The sequence below is a fragment of the Topomyia yanbarensis genome, chromosome 2 (genome assembly GCF_030247195.1).
Source record: "Topomyia yanbarensis strain Yona2022 chromosome 2, ASM3024719v1, whole genome shotgun sequence".
NCBI lineage: Eukaryota > Metazoa > Arthropoda > Insecta > Diptera > Culicidae > Topomyia > Topomyia yanbarensis.
This window is the reverse complement of record NC_080671.1, coordinates 48,150,448-48,174,347: the sequence shown is the minus strand read 5'-3', so window position 1 is coordinate 48,174,347 and position 23,900 is coordinate 48,150,448. Positions and strand designations below refer to the sequence as shown.

The window sequence follows — 23,900 nt, the reverse complement described above, 5'->3', positions numbered from 1 at the left end:
ATAAAATGGATAGTTGAATGAATATTTTTTGTATTCCCCGCGAGTCGCAACAGGTTCATTTTCAGCCGTCAAAAAAGAGCTTCGATTATTTTTAACTCTGAGTTCTAACACCTACTCTTCAAGACTATTCCGAAAATACCCATATTGTTGAGGTGCGGGCCATAGAGTAAGGTGGGATAAAAGTGTGCGTGGGGCAAAAGTGCGCATAGGACTTTTAGAAGCACACCAGCGCTAGCACCTAGCAACTCTGTATGGATTTAGTATATCGTTAAGTCAACTAATCGCACATATAAGCATGAAAGGTTTTAATATAGTGGCTTGAAATTAAGGCGGAAGGACCATTTTTCGCTGCTTTGATGTAATTTTTTGAATTTTGGGAATCATAAATTGGCTGTTTGAATAAATCAGGATCTATAAAACTACAATACCCTAAAAATCTTGGTTCGGTGCGAGATATATTTGATTTGATGAAACAAATTCAGTAATTTTCGTAACAATTTAATAAGTTAAAAAACTGACGGTGAGGTTTAAAGTGCGCATAGCATACCCGCCCCAATAAAAAGACGCGAATGAAGCCTTTTATATAAAAATTGAACTAATTCTTCCATGATTTAAAGAAGGGACCAGCATCTTCAATAACAGCGAGCCCACCGGTGAAATTACGACTGATATGAGCGGTTTGGGAACAAAAGCATTAGCATAACTGGTTCCAAGAGAAAATATAGAGTGCCGAAAGCTCAGAGTAATTAAAAATGAAACAAAAAACAAAAAACTATGAATATGTAAATAAAGATGTATTTCCAATATAAATAGCATATTCGCAAGAATTATTGTAGTGATCCTCCCAACTATGACAAATAATGATGTTTGGTCATGAACGACATTGTCTAAAAGATGAAACATCCAAGTTTTTTCAATATAATGGAAACTTTTTAGTTATGAAGGAAGAGTAAGAGGGGATGGATATCCTAAAATTGATTAGTTTAATTGATGGGCGGTAATAAATCGGCTATTTAATCAGTACGCACTTTTGCCCCGTGCTATGCGCACACTTGTCACGACCATGGGGCAAAAGTGCGCATTTGAGTATATTTACAAAGAATCAAAACCAAGAAATATCTAGTATTACGTTTTGAAGAGTTGTGATGAAAGTGTTAATTTGTAATCATGCCGATTTTCTAGTGCTTTTCTACCAATAGTTATTTTACGAAAACTGTTAGGAGCGCACTTTTACCCCACCTTACTCTCTCTTCCATCTTTCCGAAAATCTACTAAGTCCTTTGCATACAAGAGGACTTAGAATATTTTTTGCAAAAACCGTGTTAATTGCGAAATTCGCGCAAAAAACTGCCAAAATTCTTAGTTCTTAGCGTTTGAAAGGACTTTGTTTGCAGGAAAAAGTCTGAGTCTTTTGCATTTGAAAGGACTTTTTGCAAAAACCTTGTTAATTGCGAAAACCGTGCAAAAAAAATTTCCAAAGAAGTCTTTTGCTGAGAGTTTTTTTACGCGGATTTTCGAAAAACGCGTTTTTACGTGAATTTTCGAATCACGGCGGTTTTTTACGCGGATTTTCCAATTAACGCGATTTTTTACGTGGATTTTTTAATTACCGCGGTTTTTTCTACGCGGTTTTTACGCGATTTTTTTACGTGATCCGTATCCCCCGGGTAAGAGAACCTGGGTATATATGGTTTATATAAGCTCATATGTTGTGATTATTTATATTTGAAAACAAATCTTCTTTGTAAATATATTCAAATATCCGTTTTTCGACCAAAAATATCAGAAATAGAAAACAATATGTAGTTCTGTTCGGAGAAGAATTGTTAATGACATCGCGCTCAAGGAAATGCTTCCAAATTCAAAAAGTTTATCATAAACTCTCGAAGATCCCAAAATATTCAGAGGCGTCTTACGCTTTCGGTTTTTATTACAAATTCGGAAAATTTTATATGAACTTCAGAGAAATGGTACATACGTCAAGCAACTGTACGAGTAAAGGAAAATATTTTTACATGCCATTTTCAACCATTCGGTTAGTAAGAAAACATTCTTCCAAAATTAAATACCCAGTGATATAACAGTTTATCACTAATATGACGATTAATTTAGTAATAAATATTATTTTTGTAAGGTTGTATTCAATATTGAACATAAGAAGTAATATTTTGAAATGTATTTTTGTGATTCGATAGTACGTACACTAAACGAAGCGAAGGTGTTCGTACTATCGAGGTATACCTGTAACTCATTCTTTCAATTCTCGAGAAACATATGATTACGGCTTAAAATCTAACTGTAAAAATTCTCTTTGAAAGGAAATTCCAGACAAACCGTTACTGGCCAAACACAGTTCACAGCAGTTAATTGGGTCTTCTACTCGCGAGGTCAAAAATTGAGCACTTTTTTGGGAATACATTGTAAAGCATCAATGGATGGATTTTCAAACTTTTTTTTATTTTAAAGATACATGTTTTGACTTTTCAATTTTACTTTTGAAGACGAAAAGAAAAATTTCTCGCGATCTTGAAACTCCATTGATGACATTGATGTTTAAACTGCGTAGGTTCCGCTTAAGTCACGTTGACTATGTTTTTCCGAGAGAGATTTTTTTATTTTATATTTTGTAAAAGTTATGTAACGATTTGTGAAAATTTCCAGAATTTGCGTTATTGTTTAGCCTATTAGGGGCCATATAAATGGAACAAATTGACATTTTGCAAGTCCCTCTCGGGAAAACTTAGCGCTATGTTTCTTGAACAATTGGAATTTTTTTTTTGAAATCGGACCAGTACTTCTTTGAAAAGTCTTACTTGACTGATTAAAAAGCACTACTTTCGGGAAAACGCGTTTAAAGATAAAGTACGGTGTATAGCTCGATTGTAGCACCTTACTAGTTAATCCGCTGTACCGGGGCCAAAGAGTTCACCTTCCTCATCACAAATATGTTCTTGGTTGTCCACATTTTACTACCTCTGTTGAATTCGGGCCAGTTTTGCCGCCACACATACTTTGCGTACACAGTGAGTTATATTTACGTTCACTGTCGAGTCGAGTAGCACATCTTTCAACTTCATTCCCTCAGTCAATTCCCATCACCTCCTTAGCTTGTAATATTGATGAAAATCTTTGGTTGAAGATTCTGACTGCAAAATAAGTCACAGAGGTGTTCAATATCAATGCCAGAGTTTGTGCATGTGTTTTGGCGCTAAGGAACAGATTCCTTATTCAGAGACTCATTGATGTTTTGGGTGTGAGCTCCTAAGCATCTTTCTAATAAATTATTAGATGATAGACTTTCGTAGATCCTGACATGTTCGAAAGTTTCTAAAGTTCCTTTTGCTTCGGCCTGACGCCACTTGCACCAATTTTCCTCACCGGATGAACACTTTGAGTGTTGGGGAGTCCAGATCTCATTTCGCAGAGTTTGAGTTTCTCAGAATCACCAGCCCATAAAATTTTGTTAGCTCGCCGTTTGATTTGTCCTTCAAGTTTCCCTTTCCTTTCCCACCGATACTTTTGTTTTCTTTTTTCCGTTTTCGTAATCTCGTTCCCATATGCTTCTCAACATGTCCGACGCAGTCTTTCTTCCGTACGATTTTCTCGTAAAAAAAAAACAAGAAACCATTCACAGACGCTCATATTTACATTATACATAAACCGTCAAGAATGGACCGATGAAAAACAATGATTTTTCCATAGATAAGCGCCATCGTGGTGCGCCGCGCTTAATATCTCAGAAACGGAGATGGGCACCTTTCGGTTCCAAGAAATATGCCAAGGCATACGATTTTCACCAAATCTTTTCTGTGGCGTATTCTCAGATACATATAAATTGAAAATAAACAAAGAAAAAAAATCGATTTTTTTGAAATCATGAGAGTAGAAGACCCCCTTAAGGTTCAACAGAGAAGAAGCAAAAATCGTAAACGAAAAAAGCAGTTTTTTCCACACCGTGTGTTAGATCTACATAAAAATTAATCAGCAGTACTGTAACAACATTCTACATAAGGTGATTGATTTTTATGAGGATCTAACACGTGGTGTGGAAAAAACTGCTTTTTTCGTTTTCGATTTTTGTCCATTCTCTGTGCACCCTTGGTGAAAGAGAAAACTTTTCTTTTTTGTTAACTACCAACACTTGTGATTGGTAAGTAACGGTTTGTCCAGAATTTTCTTTCGAAGAGAATTTTGACAGTAGGCTTTAAAGCCGTAATCATATGTTTGTCGAAAATTGTGCCTTTTGTACAAATAACCAACTAATCGTGCCAAACTTTTTGCCAATGGCATTCAATATATTCGACAAAAACAAGTAAAAAAATCCTCGATGAAAGGTTATCAAACACTACAATATGCTAAATATTGCAATATGGGCTAAAACGTGAACAATTTAAAAAGAGGTCCAGCGAAACCGTGAGAACCGTTCTAATCAGTTGATTGCTTCTTGAACGCTACAGTAATGTAGACAGTAAGCATAGTAAAAATCAAGTTCAACGTGTTCTCGCATAAAACAATATTCCAATGCTAGAACCATAACAATAATAATAATCTATCCATCAAAACCATCATCCACAATCAGCCAAGCTTCCCCATCGTTTCCCCCTTGCCCAGATCATCAACCGGAAGTACACCGCAAAAGCAAGTTATTTCCCTATACCAACTCAATTCAACTTTTTATGCTGCTATTCATTCCCATTTAATTTAATTTAACTTAATTTAATTTAATTTGGGGTGCTGTGTTTTTGTTTTCCCCCGCTGGCTGCAGCCTTCGAAATTGTGTATTGTGCTTCCGTTTGAGGCAAGTCCCCACCGCTGCACACCCTGCCGTCCTGGTCGGTATCAGAGTCAACCAAGCAGAGGAAAACGATGCCACTAGATATTGTTAACTGTTGAGCCAAAAGGTAGAGCAAATGGAAGAGATTCTCCACTCCGATACCCACTGCCTGGTGTGTTTCTTTTGCTTTGCTGTGTACGGAGCTGTGACGGAAATGGCATCCAAAAGAGAAAAAGTCCTGAAATGAAGGAAGCAAGAGCAAAAAAGCTCTATTCAAGTACCACGGCTGTAAGGTCGGGACGGTTCCATTTGGGGTGGTGGTAGTGATGGTGGTGGCGGGAAGGTCGGTTTCTGGCGGCACTTGAACACAAGACAAGAACAAATTAATATTTAATTATACAGCAATTTAGCTAAGTTGCTACAAGGCACATTCCTGGAGCTGATGTCGCTTTTCCCAACTCGGTAGAGTACAGTAGGTACTTTTTTACTCTGCGGTAAGTGAATGCTGAGGGTTGACGAATCAAGCATATTTTTGAGGTTTTAAGATAGCATCCCATGTATACGGCAACACCAAAAACAATGACCATGTGTAAGTGGAACACATTTCGAAGCAAAGTTATCGTTTGCAGTAGACAATAGAACAGTTAGAGTGACTGGAAGACGGAAATCGTCTCACGATAGTTTGCATATTTGAACACATCTTAAATTAATCGTACAAGCACAGAAACATGTTTTCACTTCACTACAATATGCTTTCTGATTCCCATCATCATCGCCATCCGACGATGTTCACCACAAGCAGTATTGCAGTAGTTCTACGAGACGAGCCAGGCTTTTCCGCTTTCGGTGTTCGTCCGACACTTTCCCATCATCCTGCTGACGAGATCACATCACATTTCTTGTGGTTGCTGTAATTTAGCAACAACAGGCACCGGCAAAACTGCAAAACATCTTCGGCAAATGTATAAATGAGACATGCGATAAATATTTGATGATTTTAAACACATTTCCTGTCGGGCACATGCAGACCTACGAAGATGTTGTAGTCTTAGGATCGACATTCTCCTGTGTTCTTTTCCCTCGATGAACGACTCATGCAAACACTTCGGATTCTATCCTATGTGTCTGTGTATGTGGGGATGCGACTTGGAAAACCAATTTACTTAGTTTGCTGGAGGATGACATTTTGATGTTAACTGCCATCGCTGGTAAAATTGAAACATAAAATTTTGGCACTTGCAGAGAACCATTTTGCAAACGGTTTTATCAACCTGAGTTGAAGTCGTAATCGTTGGGAACTTAAATGATATTTATTATTACTCAATTGCCATATGAATAGGTTGGTCTGCCTTATCTTAAGACAGGGATTTGAAGATTTCCAGGTGCCTCACCTATAACTGACATTTGATGACCACCCGCTGCGAAATTCGTAATGAGTGCTGTGCAATCTCACGATGGTCTTTGATTTATGACGCTATATATGAAGTGACCGTATCACTACAAAAGTTACCGTTATTTCATTTACATTTTACTCGGATACTGTTTCAGTTAACTATCTCTCACAGAAGTCATGCGAGCTTGAACACATTGAAGTGATTGACAGTACCATTTATTTTGTATTGGTGTGGTAAACGAAATATTATCAGTCTATTGTATTCAGGCAGCATGCGGTGCTTTATTGATTTTTCCTCCACCTTTCTGTTTCTTTTATTCAAAGCTATTTGTGTGAAACCGCCTAGCTCGTTGCTTGTAATAAGATGACCGTCATAAACGTATTTATATTGTTAATAAAATGACGGTCAGTTTCAATTCCTCTCAATAATGATTTCAATGAGTGAGAGATTCAGAAGGAAACCGTCTTACTGTAACTCAATAAGCATAGCTTACTGTTCTATTCTCTTTTGTCTAGCAGGTTTGCCATCAGTACTGTGATGGAGGTCAACACTGTTCGTAGCCCAACCACTCTTTAGCACCTTAGTAAACAATGCATTATTTTGGGATTACAGAATCCCAACTTTTTTCATTTTTTTCTCGAAGATCTGTGCTTTACGAATATCGTATTTCTTTTTTGGCCCCTTTGTTTGACATAACAAGTAACGTTGACTTACAGGTACCAAGCTCTTTTAACGCGACCTTAGGGATTTCTAATTTCAATGCATTGAAGGTAATAATTTTTTTAGGAGTGCAGTTCGATATATAGATGGATGAGATTTTTTACATTTCTTACAAAAGAAATGTATAGGATTCGCTAAAACTTTTTCCGAGGCCCTGAGGACCGATTCTTATATACCAATCGACTCAGCTCGACAAATTTGGACAATGGCCATGTGTTTGTGTGTTTTTTAGGGAACAGAGAAAAAAATCAAAACAGCCCTGAGAAAATGTACAAAACCCAATATCTCAGGAAACGAGCTTGGCGCGCCACCCGACCCGCTAAAACTACTGCATTTGCCCAGAACCGGATTCCTCCCCGACACTACCTTACGGCATTACATCGAAGAGAGGTCAATCTAGCTGATGCCGACGGAGAGTTCCCTGGCGTGAGAAGTTCTCCCGATTCCGGTTCTTCTTTGGTTTTAGTACCACGATTTCTTGGGCCCTTTGGCTCTCTGCCCGTTGCCATTTAGCACCGCAACTTCTTTAAACCCTTTGGTTCCCCTCTCGTTCCATTTCGCCTCACTTCACGATGAGCCATTTAACTCCCGACTTTACTAAAATCTTGTTCGCGAACTACTCGGTTTAGTCCCCGACGATGGATCTAGCCTAGTCCAACAGAGAATTTCCCGATCAGAAAGGTTCTCCCATTCAGCTCCCGAACGGAGAATTTCCCGATCAGAAAGGTTCTCCCGAAATCGAGCGGTAGATTTCTTCCGAGACCGACGTTCGTTTCCGGGAACTAGCTTCCCGCTTCGTTCCTATCTACTCGATCTAGTCTCTGGTGGTGGACCTAGCCTACTCAACGGGCCAGCCAGTAGGTGCTGAGATCCACCCAGCGATTCCGGGTGGAGCGTAGCTTCCGGTTCACTGGCGCCTCAACGACCCACTGCTACCTATTCGACGCGGTCTACTCGGTCTAATCCCCGGTGGTGGACCTAGTCTCCTCACGAGCTACCCGGTAGGGTATCGAAGTCGGTCTGGCGATTCCGGTGAAGCCTGACGTTCGGTTCACTTACGCCTGGACGCCCCGAACCCGATGCTACGTCGCGCACTACTCGTGGTTTCACGGCGACTTTCTAGCCAATGACGCTACTTTGTTTGTCCCACTTCCTCTGCAGCTCGGAGAGTATACTCGAAACCACTCTGTTGGCAGCTTCCCACGTATGCTCGACGTGGCACATCTCTTCGACGATATTATCCACTGTGACGCCAGGCCTACGAACCCCTACGAACTACTTCGAACCTAGGGCATTCGAAGACAACGTGTTCCGGTGTCTCTTGCACGTTCACATACTCCGGGCATAGGGGTAACGAACCATGTCCAAACCAATTCAAGTACTTCCGGAATCATCCGTGTCCAGACGAAAACTGCGTCTCTCCATGCTTCCTATGCACCCAAGCCGACATATTTAGGATGAATCGGTGGGTCCACCTTCGTTTCTCCGCGTTGTACCACACCTACTGCCATTTAGCCAACAAGTCCGCTCGGATCAGTCAGTCCGTGGTAGCATTACACGTCCTCAGCGAGAGTGATGCAGATGCGGGTGATCCTGTTCAGCTTTTCATGGTTCCGCTTGGTTTTCAGCGTAGCGCCTCAGGCAGGAATCCCATATCGGAGTATCGGTGACAAAACAGTAGATAGCAGAGATCTCGTGCTACTTCTCAGCCCGCTGACGTTTGGCATGATTCTCGCTATTTCGTTTGTTGCCTTCGACGACTTTTCCCAGGCGTAGTCGACGTTCTTGTTGAAGCTCAACCGGTTGTCGATTATCACTCCCAATTGCTTCAATGCACGCTTCGATGCAATCACGTGCCCTCCGACATCAATATGCATCCGCTAAGCCGCTTTGTAGTAGCTGAGCAACAACACCTCCGTCTTGCTACTTGCAGCCTGACCCCGTTCATTCAGCTCCCGATCACGTTTATTGTCTCCGTCACTGATATCTCCATTTCTTCAAGTGTCTCACCCATCACAGTTAGTGACACGTTGTCCGCGAATCCCACGATTTTCACTTTCCTGGCTGCCGCAGTATTAAGACCCAATCGTACATCCCATTCCAAAGAGTTGGACCGAGAATACAGCCTTGAGAAGCACCCGCTGTGATTTCATTGACTTCTGCCCTTCGCTCGTTTCGTACAGAAGCGCTCTGCTCTGGAAGTATCTCTTCAGGATCTAGCATTAATAGTCGGGAATTCTCATTCTGTGTAGCGCAGCAGCACAGCTGGCGCTGTTAACCCTCCGGAAGTCGCGCATATGGCCCAACGAGCAGCCGCTAGTACCCTAAGACGATTCCGCTAGATTTTCAGAGCAGCGTGCACTCAGTCCACTAGCGCGACTGTCGGAAGGTTAAATGCATTCTTCATATTTATCGTGACCACTGCGCAGTATCGATCTCCTCTTCGCTTCTGTTTAGATACCTTCTCAGCACTCTTGAGCACTGTTCGAATTTCATCCACTGTCGATGCTCCTTTGCGGAATCCGAACTGCATCTTGAACAGTACGCTCTCACCCTACATGCATTTCGTTAACCTGTTAAGGATGATTATTTCCAGGAGTTTTCCGAGTGTATCCTGCAGACATATGGGCCTATACGAGGCCGGATCACCTGGTTGTTTTCCCGGCTTCGGCAGCAACACCAGCTTCTGTACATCTAATGTGTCGAAACCACTTTTGTCCATGTGACGATAGTACCACGGCTCTACGACAGACAGTTGCCTTCATTTTAACGCTTCTGCAGCACCATCCTGAATATGTTCGGATATGCCAGGATCGCAGATTTCAGCATCACGTTTGATATTCCATCCAAACCAGGGGCTTTCTTTGATTTCAGGCGCTTCGATGCTTCTGCGAGCTTATCGTTAGTCACTTGCCGATCGTTTGTGTTTGCTCCTTCTTCTTCACCGTACGGTGCCGGTAGCCAGATAGTTGGATCGTGCTTCGGAAAAAGACCCTCAATGATTGCCTTCAGCTTACCCGGGCACATTTCGGTTGGCGTTGTCGAGCCCTTCATTTTCGCCATCAGGACTCGGTACGCGTCGCCCCAGGGATTGACGTCTACGTCTCGGCACATGGCATCTGGTTTCGATATTGCTCTCTGAATCCGCCTTCTGGCTCTGAAACAAGCAGCGTGTAGCGTACTAAGCGTCTCGTTCCACCAGTAAGCTGGACGCCGTCTATTGCGTAGTTCCAGTTTTCGCGGCATTGCACAGTGGCTCAAAACAGCGTTTAGAGGTACTTAATTCATTGGAGTCAAAACTGTTCATATTAGCGATTTCACATATTCTACAATGTTTGTGTGTGTAAAATGCGCCATCTTTTGGCAACATTGTTGTTTTAAAAAATTGATCATAGTAGGCTATAAAAAATTAACTTTTGAACCAAAAGAGATAGCGCTTGGCCGTCTTCGACAAAGTTGTAGAGGAGAGTATTTTCATAAATTTTGCAGAAGACATGTTGTCTCTGTCACTCACAGTTATTGAGTTATAAGATATTTTCTATGATGAAGTCCTACAATTCTTATTTTTACTTATAACTTTTTTGTTTCTGATTTTTCGCGTTAACAATGTTCAAAGGTATTTTTTATCATTCCAAAACACACAACTTTTTAGAAGAAACAAAATAGCTGTGAATGCTGTGTAAAGACTTATGGCTGATTTTGATTTTATTTTAACCTGTTTTCGAACCCGTGTAGCTTGCCTATCGGCAAAAACTGTAATTACACTATCAATTATTCTAAGATGACTGGGTTTCACCTACAAAACGAAGGCAAAACCGTTTGTCCATAATCACCCATTCAGAAGTTATGCCCTGTTGAAAGCTGTACGTCTGGACCTCTTGAAGTCGCGCGTATGGCTCACTGAACGAGTAGGCGCTGATGTTCAAAGACGCTTTCGCTTGTTCTTCTGTGTGGCGCGCACTCTGTGTACTAGCGCGTCTGCTGGAAGATTAACATCGATATTGCATGATGTTCTAACGGGTAATGTACAATTTCATTTCCGTCCGGGTTACCGTATGACTGTTAGCTTTAAGATAAAGAAGATGCACAAAATTGCCACGGTATGAAATATTTGAAAATATTAAGACGGTTAATACAGCGATTATATGGAAAAGTGTATCTTTTACCTCTTCTTCAATATCCAGAAACTAAAATTCATCCGATTAACTGGAAAAGTACATCACCCGTTAGAACATCATGCAATATCGATGTTAATCTTCCAGCAGACGCGCTAGTACACAGAGTGCGCGCCACACAGAAGAACAAGCGAAAGCGTCTTTGAACATCAGCGCCTACTCGTTCAGTGAGCCATACGCGCGACTTCAAGAGGTCCAGACGTACAGCTTTCAACAGGGTATAACTTCTGAACGGGTGATTATGGACAAACGGTTTTGCCTTCGTTTTGTAGGTGAAATCCATTCCTATTAGAATAATTGATAGTGTAATTACAGTTTTTGCCGATAGGCAAGATACACGGGTTCGAAAACAGGTTAAAATAAAATCAAAATCAGCCATAAGTCTTTACACAGTATGCACAGCTATTTTGTTTCTTCTAAAAAGTTGTGTGTTTTGGAATGATAAAAAATACCTTCGAACATTGTTAACGCGAAAAATCAGAAACAAAAAATTTATAAGTAAAAATAAGAATTGTAGGACTTCATCATAGAAAATATCTTATAACTCAATAACTGTGAGTGACAGAGACAACATGTCTTCTGCAAAATTTATGAAAATACTCTCCTCTACAACTTTGTCGAAGACGGCCAAGCGCTATCTCTTTTGGTTCAAAAGTTAATTTTTTATAGCCTACTATGATCAATTTTTTAAAACAACAATGTTGCCAAAAGATGGCGCTTTTTACACACACAAACATTGTAGAATATGTAAAATCGCTAATGTGAACAGTTTTGACTCCAATGAATTAAGTACCTCAAAACGCTGTTTTGAGCCACTGTGCATTGTAGCGTCACAATCCTTCTTGTTAGGTCAGCTGCATCCAAGTTCACGGTCTCACTGTTCGGCTGAAGTGCCTCATCGAAGAGATTTTTGTTGAATGCCATTTTCGCTCGCCGGTCATCCTTCTCCGTGCTGCGGCAGGGTTTCGTTGAAGGATTCGATAGTGAACAGCCTAGTGGTCGCTGTGCGTATACGTTTCGCATACTCTTCTATCCACGTTCGCCGTCAATGAAGGACTACAGAATGGGATGTCGATGATAGACTCCCTCCCGTCTCTCCGAAATGTGCTACACTTGTGGTGGTTACTCTGCAGCCGTACTCCACAATCCAGGCGTTGAATACATCACCAATGACTACAGGCTTCCGACGGATCAACTGCTCCAGCATTAGGCTGAACTGCTTTACTGTCCACCTTGGAGGAGCGTAACAGCTACACACAAAGACGCCGTTGATTTTGGTGATCACGACGCCCGCGTATGTGCGTTCTACCACATCTTGAATGTGGAATCTGCCCATAACTTGTATCACCGCCGTTCCCGATCTATCCGCCGCCCAGGGGGACTTGATACGGCCTTCCAATCAAAGCGACATCACACATAGTTTCTGTCGTAGACAGCCACAACAAATGCTGTGTGGTGTCACAGTAATTCAGATTTATCAGGGTTATCTCCATTACCGTTGGCCTGCAGTCGCCTTCTTGTAGGTAGGGAATTTAAATCCACCCGTCTGATGGTCGTTTCCGTCCGCTGGAGTGCAAAGCAAGCACTTCGGCCTCTGCAAGCAGTCTCTCGCAAGATGGCCCGTCTCTCCCCACAATTCCAGCACATTCCGGATCTATCCGGGCCTTTGCAAGCCCCTGCCAAATGTACAAAGTCCAAACACCCAAAGCATGTCTCCGATTGTTTATTCACTTATGGGGAGGTCGTCAAAGGGCATCTCGATCATCCAACCGTAGCTTTGCCGACCTCCAGCGCCTTGTCGGCAGCGGTTATCGGTAAACGAATCATCGCTGTTTGAGTTCCTCCGTATCGCTTCTTTAACCGGATCGTCATGTGCACCTCTCCTAGGTTACATTGCTGCTTCAGCTCGTCTTCCGTCGTGATTCAATCAAGCTCCTTGCACACAATCGCCATCTCCGGGTTTAAGGTTTTAGCTTCTGCTTTTTCACCAATTGATTTGGTGATAGTTTCCTGCAAGGTCGAGCTGCTAGTTGTGGGATCCTTGTTCAACTCGAAGAGCATCTCGCCTTTTTGGGTACGCCCGATTCTTACCATCTCCCAGCAACGGGTCCTCTCTGACCTTCTTGAGCAGCGCTGTATTGGTCGTCGCGTCATGGGCTTTGACTAGTACGACTTCTCCTTTTGGCGCCTTCTCACGAGCCAAAGGTTTTCCTTCCTCCTTCTGATTTTGCTGTTTCCCGCATTCTCCCTGTAGGGTGCCGTCCTTTTCATCGGCAACAGCAACAGAATCCTCGAGAGTCTGCCTGTTGGGCCCGCCTGATCTTCCATCTTCTGGCGAGGTTCTTGTCTTCTTTGGAGCCACGGAAACTGGCGTGTTCGCTACTCCAATCTGCTTTTTCGTCCCCTGCTTCGGAGGGGCTAGGAAGATAGTAGCCTTAGCCCACGCCAATGCTCACTAAGCTACATCAGCCTTCCGCGTTACCGTATCATACTCCTTCACGGCAGACACTGGAGCCTGATGGATTCTGAGAACCATCTCCATTGTTTCTCGCGTCCACAAACTTGTGGAGCTCCTCCACCAAGTACTTTGTTGCCACTACTTTTCGCTTCTGTGGGCTGTAATTGATCCCGCTCTGCTCTGGCTGTTGTTGTTGCTGCTGCTTCCTCTTCTTCTGATCTTACTGATTGACTTCAGCTGCTGCTGGTGACCTCACCAAACCACCTCTGGCGAACGGATTCGCCGCGCCTGCTCCGTATGTGTGAGTTTCTTTGTTTTCTCCATTTTATTGGGTCCCAACTTCAGGCCGCTATCTCAACTCGTTGTACGTAGTCACTTCTTGTGATCCCACGATTATCTATGCAGCAGGGAGGGGGGGGGTCGCCATCCTACATGGGGAGTAGTGTTCAGATCCGGATCGGCGTAAAATCGGGAATGCTCCAACCGAACGTAGTACCACCAACCAAATGCTGACGAGTTTTGAACGTACCGGAAGACCTGCCAGAGTCGTTGGTTTTTTTCGTGGTTGGTTGGAACCTTGTCTTTAAGGTTACACAAGAGGTCTTCCTTTCGATTTCTTTCTCTACCGTAAACTTTATTGTGCTGTGACGAGAGTTCAACAGGTCAAGGGTCTAAGTTAGGTACCGTTCTTTTACAGCTGTGAAAATATCGTCCGAGAACCGTCTCCGAACTCGAGAGAAGAGCTACCTCGGAGTTGCTTGAGAAGAGGTCTGCTAGTAGAGGCGAAAGCTTGCTAAGCCCATGCTGAGACCGGACTTCCCTCTAAGCCTTTCGGGTAGGAATTTCTTTTCAGTTATCTATTTTCAGCAGAACGCATCTACAATTTTTTTTCATCAAGATATTTTCCTTTATTTTCCACCACTTTTTGCCAGCTCGCAAATTGGTTCGCCATAGTGATTTTGCTTTAATTCATAATTGTTTACTCATTAGTCAATAATTGTAATAAGTCATTTCAATAGCTTTAATAGTTTATCAGTTAATAATTACAGAGTCGGAAGTGGATGCGACGCACGGATGCAGTTCGAGTTTCCACTGGTTTTGTTCCAAATAATTTACAAGAAAACAGACCACAGCTCGGCAGACCATGCAGTGTTCACATCTATTCGAATATTCACCTTATATGTTTACTTAACGAGTAGCATTGTTTTGTCATTGAACAGCTATTTTTTTATTTGTTTGCTTTCTTGTGTTTTTTTTTGTCTGAAGATGATCTAACCGTACCTCGTCGTCACTCGTTGCCAAGCTCGGAGGTCTCCGATTAACCATGTGTCAATGTTTCTGCGGTCGAACAAATGATTTCCAACTCTTTTGAGACACTATTGACTGTGCTTACAATCTAAACAGAGACGGACTCCTTGCGGAAAACATATTAGGGAGCCGGTTTAAGTTTTTTTTACTATAGCTTATTTTACATGTTCAATATAAATTAATCAACAAACAAAAATTATCAAGATGCAGCGACGATTTGGTAGTTGTATTTTAATTCTTTTCAACTATATCTATTCGCGTGAAGTGACTGTAATCAACACAACGGTTCATTGTTTTTATTTTTTTTTCTTATCGGCTAGGACTATTCAGTAGATTGAGTTCTTTTTACAATTATTCTTAACACTAATCCTCTGTATTTTGTTGTCTTGTCTGTCCTTTTCGCTGTAAGTATTCTTGTTTATGAAACAATTTCACTAAGTTTTATTTGAGAAGAGTGGTTCTGCTTGAAATATTTTACAATATACTGTTTTAGCAGTTAGAGATGGGTACCGCACAAGCAAATCGGAAGATTTGCTTCATTATAGACTTGGCTCGCAACTTTTAAAGTTTTCTTGTATGGATAAATTCACATTTTTGAGTAACAATCCACCTTGCGACGGTTGATAGCTGATGATGGTATAGCGAATGATGAAGAGTAGAATGGCACGTTGATTTCTTTGTTCTCCAGAGGAAATGTATGTTTTAATCATAGTTGTAATTGTTTGTTCACATTTTGTTCGTAAGATTTGGAGGATGAGTTTAAAACACTGCAAAACTCACATGATAATGTTCGTTTGAGAAAACGATTACAGCATAGATAATATTATGAAACGCTTTCAACAGCAGTTTTAATGTTTACTCAAATTTTAAGATGCTTTGAATATCAAAACAAATGAAATATCTGCATGAGAAGAAAATCGTCCCGTTGAGTAAAGTGAACCATGGAATTCACGGAAGATGATTTGAAAGCTTTATGAAATGACGACTTTAAACGTCACATTAAAGCGCACATCTGCCAACATTAAGCGACGCTCAAAAAAAACCCGCAATTCAACTTCCAATTTTCAGCATATCTCGACAATCTACCACGCGCCTCCATCAAACCAAAATGATGGAGAAGTTAAATATTTCCTCGGTGATAATTTGTCTGCCCGATTTTCGTGTAGGACAATCATCGGTGCCATCGTTTTTTATTCTCTCTACAGTACTGTGTACCCATCATCATTGCTATCGTTCTCCGGGTCGTTCAAATCGGGATTGGTAAGCGTAGAGGTGCCCGTTAATGGTGACGATAATTTATCGTTATCATCGTCATTATTGCCAGGACCGGATCCACCGCCTCCCATTCCGCCACCACCCATCGGGTTCATCTGGTGATGAAACGATGGATGGTGACCACCGTGACCGCCCGGCTGGTGCTGCTGATGGTGTGCGGAGAGATGATTGTGGCCTTGTTGCTGCTGATGGTGATGATTATGTGGATTATTGTTATTATCGTTAAGTGTGGTATCGGTATTTGGTTCGATTTTATTAAGATTATTGTTTAAATTATTCATAATTGAGCTTCTTGCCAGTAGAACCGATTCAGCGGATTTGATAAGACTGTTGTTACTGCCGTTGGCGGAGGAGTTAGGTGGACCGGTGTTGTTGACGGAATTGTTTGAATTACGCATCGGATTGAAATCGGCTAGACTGTCACCGTTGTCCATTGTGGAGAGATTGCCAGCAGCACCTGCACCATTAGGGCCACCAGTGTTGAAATGATTGACATACATGGCAGCAGCGGCTGCGGCGGCGGCTGCTGCAGCTGCGGATGATGGCTGATGAAGATTCATGAACGACAACGAACCACCACCTCCGTTGGCCATTGACGAGGCGGCGGTGGTGTTGGTTGGTCCGTTGGCCGTTGCTGCCGGTGATGACGTGACCGGTGGATGCTGAGGCGTATACAAATCAGCTCCATTGCTGCCACTTAGATTAAATATTTCCTTTTTCATCTGTTGATTGGATACCGATGTGGCGGTTCCGGCCGTTCCCGATGCTGTCTGGTGGGATTGCATATGATGCTGTTGCTGCTGTTGGCCAGTGTAATCGTAGCAAGGTTTCAGCAGACCACCCGGATTTGGATAATTGAACTGATTGAATTTGGCCGCATGGGGATGGGCGGCAAAGTTTTGTTGCATTTGATGAGCGGCACCCGGTGGTATGACACTGTCCGGATGTTGCAACAGTTGCTGATAATTGCGTGCCGCGGCTGCAGCGACGTGGTTTGGATAATCGTCGATATTGCTTAGCTTTCTCATCAAACCCATCTCTTTGCCGTATAGATGACTATACAGTGACTGCTCGGCAGCGGTCGTGGGTCCTACATTGTTGGGTCCGTTGCCCGTCGCGTTGTTACCGCTACTGTTCATATGGTTCGTCTGGATCGGTGGCAGAGGCGAGGAGTTTAGACGAGCTAAAGCTAGATTCCGCTGCGCGGTCAGCTCCAGATCGTCCAGTAGAGCAGCTGGCGTCGTCGCGGCTGTCCTAGTGCTGGGCGTCTCATCGATTCCCAACGGTGGACGTTTCACCTTGGGCGGACGACCCAGCCGTGGGCCATCTCAGTCTCGCGATCGTCTCGGTCGCCCGACCTTGCCCTTGCGCAGTGGTGGATTCGCCTGTGCGTTCGAACTCTTGACCAACTTGTGCCAGTCCTGCTCGCAGACTAAACTGCCACCGAGCATGTAGTATCGGTCACCTTGCACCAACCGGCAGCCGCACTTGGAGCACTGGAAACACTTGAGGTGAAACACGTGCAACTGGGGTGCTCCCTGGCCATTGTTGTTGTTGTTGTTCCCCGCCCCGTTCTGGTTGTTGGCATTATTCAGGTTGTTGTTTATCGTGGTGTGCGAGGTGGTACGCATCACAAACTCGTTGGCGGGTATCGTCTGATGGCAGGCTGAGCAGGCTCCGGAGCCAAATAATCTGGAATACAGAGAAGAAAAGAACGATTATTATTATAGATGAATCATAGAGGCAAAATGGTCTATTGAAATTTAAACAAATCTTAATATGGATCGATAATTTGCATTATTAAATATGAAGGGGAGGTTCTCATTAAAATGACGAAAGAGTAAGCAAAATTTGTATTTTTTTGTGTGGGCCAGTGAAAAAACAGTTGTAGGATTCAAAAAGCTTATATTTTCGTCTTCATTTACAATTTTTTTCAAGACGAAGAAAACAAAATGGCGCACGTTCTGTCTATGGTTAGTTGCGCGTGGAATTCCAAAACTGGATTGATCTGAAGAACCAAACTAAATTTATTGGAGGAATGACCTAAGAATGGATGAAAAACTCCAAATTTGACTTAATGCTGCGATCTCAAACTTTGATATCTATTTTTTATTCCTTTTTTTCCACTTTCGGGCTCCACTAAAAATAGTGAATACAAAGAATTGGAAAATTTTATAGGCAATTTTTGCGTTGAAAAGGTTTTCTTTTGAGAGGTCAAAAGATGAAGTCTTTAAATTGAATCGTTTTCAAATGAGATTGTATGCAGTTTTGGAAAATTGTGTTTTGAGAACACTTTCGATGAATTATTCGTGGGAAAATGTCAAAATTTTATAACAATTACATGGAATGATGGTTGGACCATGTTACGAATCTAAAGTCAGTTTTTCGAAATTCTAAATGGTCTATCCAATATGGCGGACCCCCACTAAAAAAATAAATGGTATTTCAGCTAAAATCGAGAAAAAAAAGTTTTGTGATTTATAAACACGAATTTGAGTTAATACGCATCAAAATAAAAAAAAAAAACTAAAAATGGCGATTCCAATATGGCGGATTAAAATGTGGCTTTAACAATTTTGGCCATAATTTTTCGTTTGATCGACTCCCAAGACTCAGACTAGCCTGCAAATTAAACAGTATCCAGAGCTAGGGTCTTCTTCTATGTATTAATTTTTTTTACAAATTTCCAACGCTGCTCGGCTGTAACCGAAATATCAAGTGTCTGCTAGGACAACCGCAGAATCGTGTTAACCAGCTCAAAGCAGGTGAAAGAGATTGCTTGTTCTGAGCTTTGTATGAAGGGATATTATGTATATTTACCATCTCACAAAGTAGAAATAGATGGCGTGGTAAACGATGAGACGATGCGAACATTTGCTGGCTTTTTAGGACCCCTTACTTCAGCTGGTTAAAATACTGAATTGAAACGATTTCAGTATTAATCACGGGAATGGAACGAAATCACAACCCTAATCAAATCCCCAACGGGTGACCTTCGCTGGGTGTGCTTTGCCTCTTGCACAGGATTCAGCTGCCTGTTCGTCTGTTTGTACTGCGGGTCATAATAATTCGGTCACAAAGCCTTTCTTTGTAGCGAAAGGTCCCGCTGTGGAGAGTGCGCCGAGAATCATTAGGATGATTCTTCCGACAGAAAAATGCTTTTACTGCGAGGAGAATCAGCATGATCTCTCGACATGTCACGCGAACTTAAACTGAAACGTTCTAATTATTCCGTCTGCCTTTTCTCTCGCACGTGTGTGCGTCCATGATGTCATCGCTAGAGTAGCTCTGATTGTCGCTGTTAGATGTTTGGTGCTTTTTGTGTTATCGAATGACTTTAGTATAGCTGTCTTCTTTCTTGTATATTTCATATCTAGGTATGTTAAATGTTGGCCTGGGGAAAGCTGGAATATTGTTTGTCCGGCATGTTTATTTTGGACTATATGTGGTGTTTCAGCGGATATCGAAAGCTGTTTGGTGGTGTTGGTTGTAGATGAGTTTTATTTAGTTGTTTTGGCGCATAATTTACCGTAATGTACCGTCTGGTTACAGAACTGACATGTGCGCGTTTACCCATGCTTCTGTATGTGTATGTAGTTGACACCTTCGAATGATCTGCCCTCGAAAGTTAAGTAAGACGGTATGGGTTGGTTTAGCCGCGTTCGCACCACCCGAACATCGCACAGAGGCATAACTACTACCAAATACTGGCTAAAATAGCAAAAAAATGAATTTTTGTGTTTTTGCTAATTTTTTCGACTAAATTAATTTTCACACAAATAGCTTTTTCAATTGATAATTTTCGTATGAAATTATTTGAAAATGATGAATTTTTAACATTATAGAAAATCAGCAGTCCTACTTTTATTTACTGCAGATATTTTAAAAATTAATAATACAAATAATGAATGGTATTTATTGACGAAATTCAGGGAAGAAATTGAGAAAGTGGCAAATGATGCGAAAAATCATGAAACCATGTAGGGAAATGTTGAAAAACGTGTATTTTACAGCAGTGGCGTCTGGTTTTGTACTTGCTATTGACTTCTGCGGTGCCCTCGTCGTCGCCAGAGTGTGGAATAGAAGTTGTGCATTCCAGTTCACGTGGTTGTTTAGCTGCGGGACGACCATATTGGCGCTTAATAGCAGTTTTTTGGATTCTTTTTTCTTCTCATTTTCGATCAATTTTCGTTCTTTTTCCATCTGCTTCTGCCGTTTTGCTGCATTTCCTTTTTCTTTTTTTCAACGGCTATTTTTTCTAGTTTCGAAGGTTGTTTTTTGTTGCTAGCTTAGTTCATAAAGTCTCCAGCATCACTGAATCAGTGAGAAGTGCAGCTTTACATCGCTTTCGGGCTCGATTCGATGGTTTGTGCAGTGGAGCTTTGGGAAATGGCTGAAATTCTTCAATTGAAATTAATTGCTTGATCTATAGTGCTCCCAAACTGGCGATCTATCGTGTCCCCAAACGTATATTTTATGTTGATGCCCGTATTTTTTTTCAAAGGAAAAAATATTGAAAAACCAACACAATACTGGTATTTAGACTAATTTTCACGCAAGAAAAAACTCACTTGACATTTTTTACATTGATTAAATGTACTGTACTAAGGTTTGTGCAGAGCAACACGCGAAAAACTAAACGACGCCGTTACTACTACAGCCGATTCACGGTAACAGCCAAAATAACAATTGTTAACGATGTTCTCTACCGTGTATCTAACTCAAAACAACATAGCAAAGATATTGCCGTATACCTATTGTACCACCATACCTATTCCCTACTCTATACCATTAAAAATTCGGTAGTGGAAACAGTAACTTGTCGGGCATTGTCGGACAGTTCCGTTTAAAAGACACGGTTATTGGGGCTCTCTTCTTCCTGTTCCACGAAAAAAAAACATTACCAATCAATTCCATTGCCGCTTTTACAGCAGTTTGAAAATGGTAGGTTATTGCACAAATATATAGGTAAAATATGCAACAAGGCCTTTGTTGAGGCTATACAAAACATCTCAGGATTAATACGATAATTGTTTATTCTTATATTGTCCAAAACTGTATGAAATCACTTTTTACTATTCTTTGACATATAATAAGGCTTAAAAACGTGCAAAATACTTTGGACCAATGCGCACTGTTGAGAATGCCAGGGAAAAAGTTTCTCCAAGTGTCGTTTGTGACGGATTCCACTTGTCCATACCTCGACACAAATCTTTCAACAAAATGCGTGCTAGTACGAGAAGCCAAATCTTGTAGGCGAATTTCTGTTAGATCATGGTCCATATACGAGATAGATTTTGACGTTTTCATATTCGACGTCGTGTTGCATGCTGTCCTTCGCTACGAAATTTTATGCCTCGAATAAGGAGTTGAACGTTATTAGTACTATTTGTCTCGTATGATGCAGTTGTATGTGTGACGTTTCTGTAATCACACCAGTCAATCACTATTGCATTCTCTCGTAATGGGCGAAATTTATTTTGTGGTCCGCTCATTTCACTCGCAGTTGGAGACAACGGAACTTTGCTGTGTCCTGTAGGTTATAAGTACTCGATAGTGCGGATAGTAGTGTAGCTGTTCGCAAGCCGTGCACTTTTTGATTTTTAATATGTACGAGATGAGGAAGCAGACCGAATACTATTACCCACACTACTTTTACAGTAAATGGCAAGTTACTGCGGGTAGTCTAGAACAAAGTTTTATTAGCCTACCGATCTCTAGCATCTAGTTCAACCCGCCTAGCCGCTTCTTCGTTCACTGGGTAGCTTTTATCTACAGTAACAACATTTTTGAAGCAGTTGACAGCCAAGGGCCTCTCCTCGCAACGATCATATTCTTCGAAGTCTAATTCATCGAATGAGGTCAGGGATTTGATTACTGTTTTACAGTGGAATTGCAGAAGTATTATCCCGAAAATCGAATCTTCAAAATGTTTATGAATAATTTGAGATGTGATGCTTTTACATTGTATGATACTTGGTTAACCTCCGAGATTGAGCTTAACTTCCATGAATTTAATTTTGACTGAATCGTGAACCCTGCTACGGTGGAGTACTTTTGTGGATCAAAAAGTGCTATTCGTTCTACAGAATTAATCTTTCCTCGTTAACAGGCGTTGAGGTTGTCACTTGTCAGGTAAAAATCAAAGTCAACCTTTCCATTAGCTAAATACACAAGGTGTATGTTTCTTTTTTATGGAAATATGGGACATTTTTCGTTTTGGGTAGTTTATATTCGTACACAACTCTCCAAAAATTACTCAAAAGAAAAAAAAAATTCTCCAGCTGTACCAAGCAATGCCCTGCGTGATTAATACGACCTGAGTGTAAGAAGAAATATTTTTGGTTCATATTCCCTATCTACAAGAGGGGTCATAAACCCGAGTGTAATGAAAATCGAGGAATAACGATCCTCAATACTGCCTATGAGGTACTCTCCCGTGTTCTGTTTAGTAGACCGCGCCCGTTGGCTGAATCCTTTTTCGGTGAATACCAAAGCTCAATCAGCGACTGTCCAGATGTTTAGGCTCAGACAAATTGCGGACTCCCATCTGTTAGAGGTTTAAGTGAGCACACGATTCAGTGAAACGAAACAGTGTTGATTCCGAAGAGGAAATTGATGCGACACGGAACGAGGTTATTAACGAATTCATATATCTTTTACGAGAATCGCTAACTTCACCGCTGGGCGCTCGTATATCCCATTCATAGTTTGAACTGTTGCAGATCGGACATGGTAATCGGTTGCCAGTTTTTGCCAATTATTCTATCCTTTGGCCAGCAGTTCCTTGGTAGGTCTGGGTCAACAACTATAATGATGTCTCCAACCGCAATAGGTTTAGTTTTTGTAAACCATTTCGATCGCCGAGGTATTTCAGGAAGATATGCTTTCACCTAGTGCTTTCAAAACTCATTAGCGCATACCTGAGACATTTTCCAGGACTAGTGGCATCCAACGGGGAAAAACGATCGAAAATGGTGAGTGAAGCTAAGCAATCATGTGAAAAAAAATTCCCCCCAGAGGCGAGATTCGAACTCGCAACCTTTGAGACTCCGGCACAATGCGCTAACCCTTATGCTATCCCTGGGTATGGTGACATCCCAGAAGGAACATACGATTATCTCACTGGCGACGGTGATCGTACCCCGCCTACAAAGCGAGAATCACACACAACGGCAGCTGATCACCCTAACACATTTGATCAATTTAATTTCCCCGCTAGATACCAAGGCCCGGGTTTTTATTATCGTCTGATGTCTAATTTTTAGTTCATTACCCATCGTACTTCGGTGGGTGACAGAGCTAATGAAGACTGTCGATTTCTGGTCCCTTGCCCGGTGAACAGATGTATGACGGGAGCGAACCCGCCCGTTCGAATTAAACTCAATTTTTGGTCTTTTGACTTAAGTGCCAATACCTTATTTAGGACTGGTGGTATCCAACGGGGAAAAACGATCGGAAATGGTGAGTGAAGCCAGTGGGATAATCATATGTTCTTTCTGGGATGTCACCATACCCAGGGATAGCATAAGGGTTAGTGCATTGGGCCGTAGTCTCAAAGGTTGCGAGCTCGAATCTCGCCTCTGGGGGGAATTTTTTTCACATGATTGCTTAGCTTCACTCACCATTTCCGATCGTTTTCCCTGTTACCACCACTTCTAAATAAGGTATTGGCACTTAAGTCAAAAGACCAAAAAAATGAATTATTAATTTAATTCGAACGGGCGGGTTATAATCTATTTAGGTTTACAATAATTATTATAATAACGAAATTCAATATTCACGCGCTCTAATTC

The 23,900-nt window shown here is 41.7% G+C and overlaps 2 protein-coding genes across 11 annotated transcripts in view; both read right to left on the bottom strand.

Moving 5' to 3' along the window:
* Window positions 1–16,028: 16,028 nt before the first annotated feature.
* On the bottom strand, window positions 16,029–17,431 carry LOC131679460 (myelin gene regulatory factor-like A). The gene is made up of 2 exons (XM_058960190.1): window positions 17,403–17,431; window positions 16,029–17,358 (listed from the first exon to the last, which is right to left on the bottom strand). The coding sequence occupies exons 1-2, from the start codon at window positions 17,429–17,431 to the stop codon at window positions 16,029–16,031; spliced, it is 1,359 nt and encodes a 452-aa protein (XP_058816173.1).
* LOC131684436 (LIM domain transcription factor LMO4) overlaps window positions 17,426–23,900 on the bottom strand; it is a 1,051,444-nt gene continuing 1,044,969 nt past the window's right edge. For all 10 annotated transcript variants that reach the window (XM_058967295.1, XM_058967301.1, XM_058967300.1 and 7 more), the window contains one exon: window positions 17,426–17,796. In XM_058967295.1, the coding sequence (XP_058823278.1) occupies window positions 17,433–17,796 (364 nt within the window). In that variant the 3' untranslated portion in view covers window positions 17,426–17,432. The remainder of the gene's footprint in view (window positions 17,797–23,900) is intronic.

Bases quoted from the DNA above. Each gene is read 5' to 3' on its own strand.
- LOC131679460 (XM_058960190.1), bottom strand. From the start codon at position 17,431: ATGGCCCACGGCTGGGTCGTCCGCCCAAG. The intron at 17,359-17,402 runs GTGAAACGTCCA...GCCCAGCACTAG, and splicing joins GGCTGGGTCGTCCGCCCAAG to GACAGCCGCGACGACGCCAG.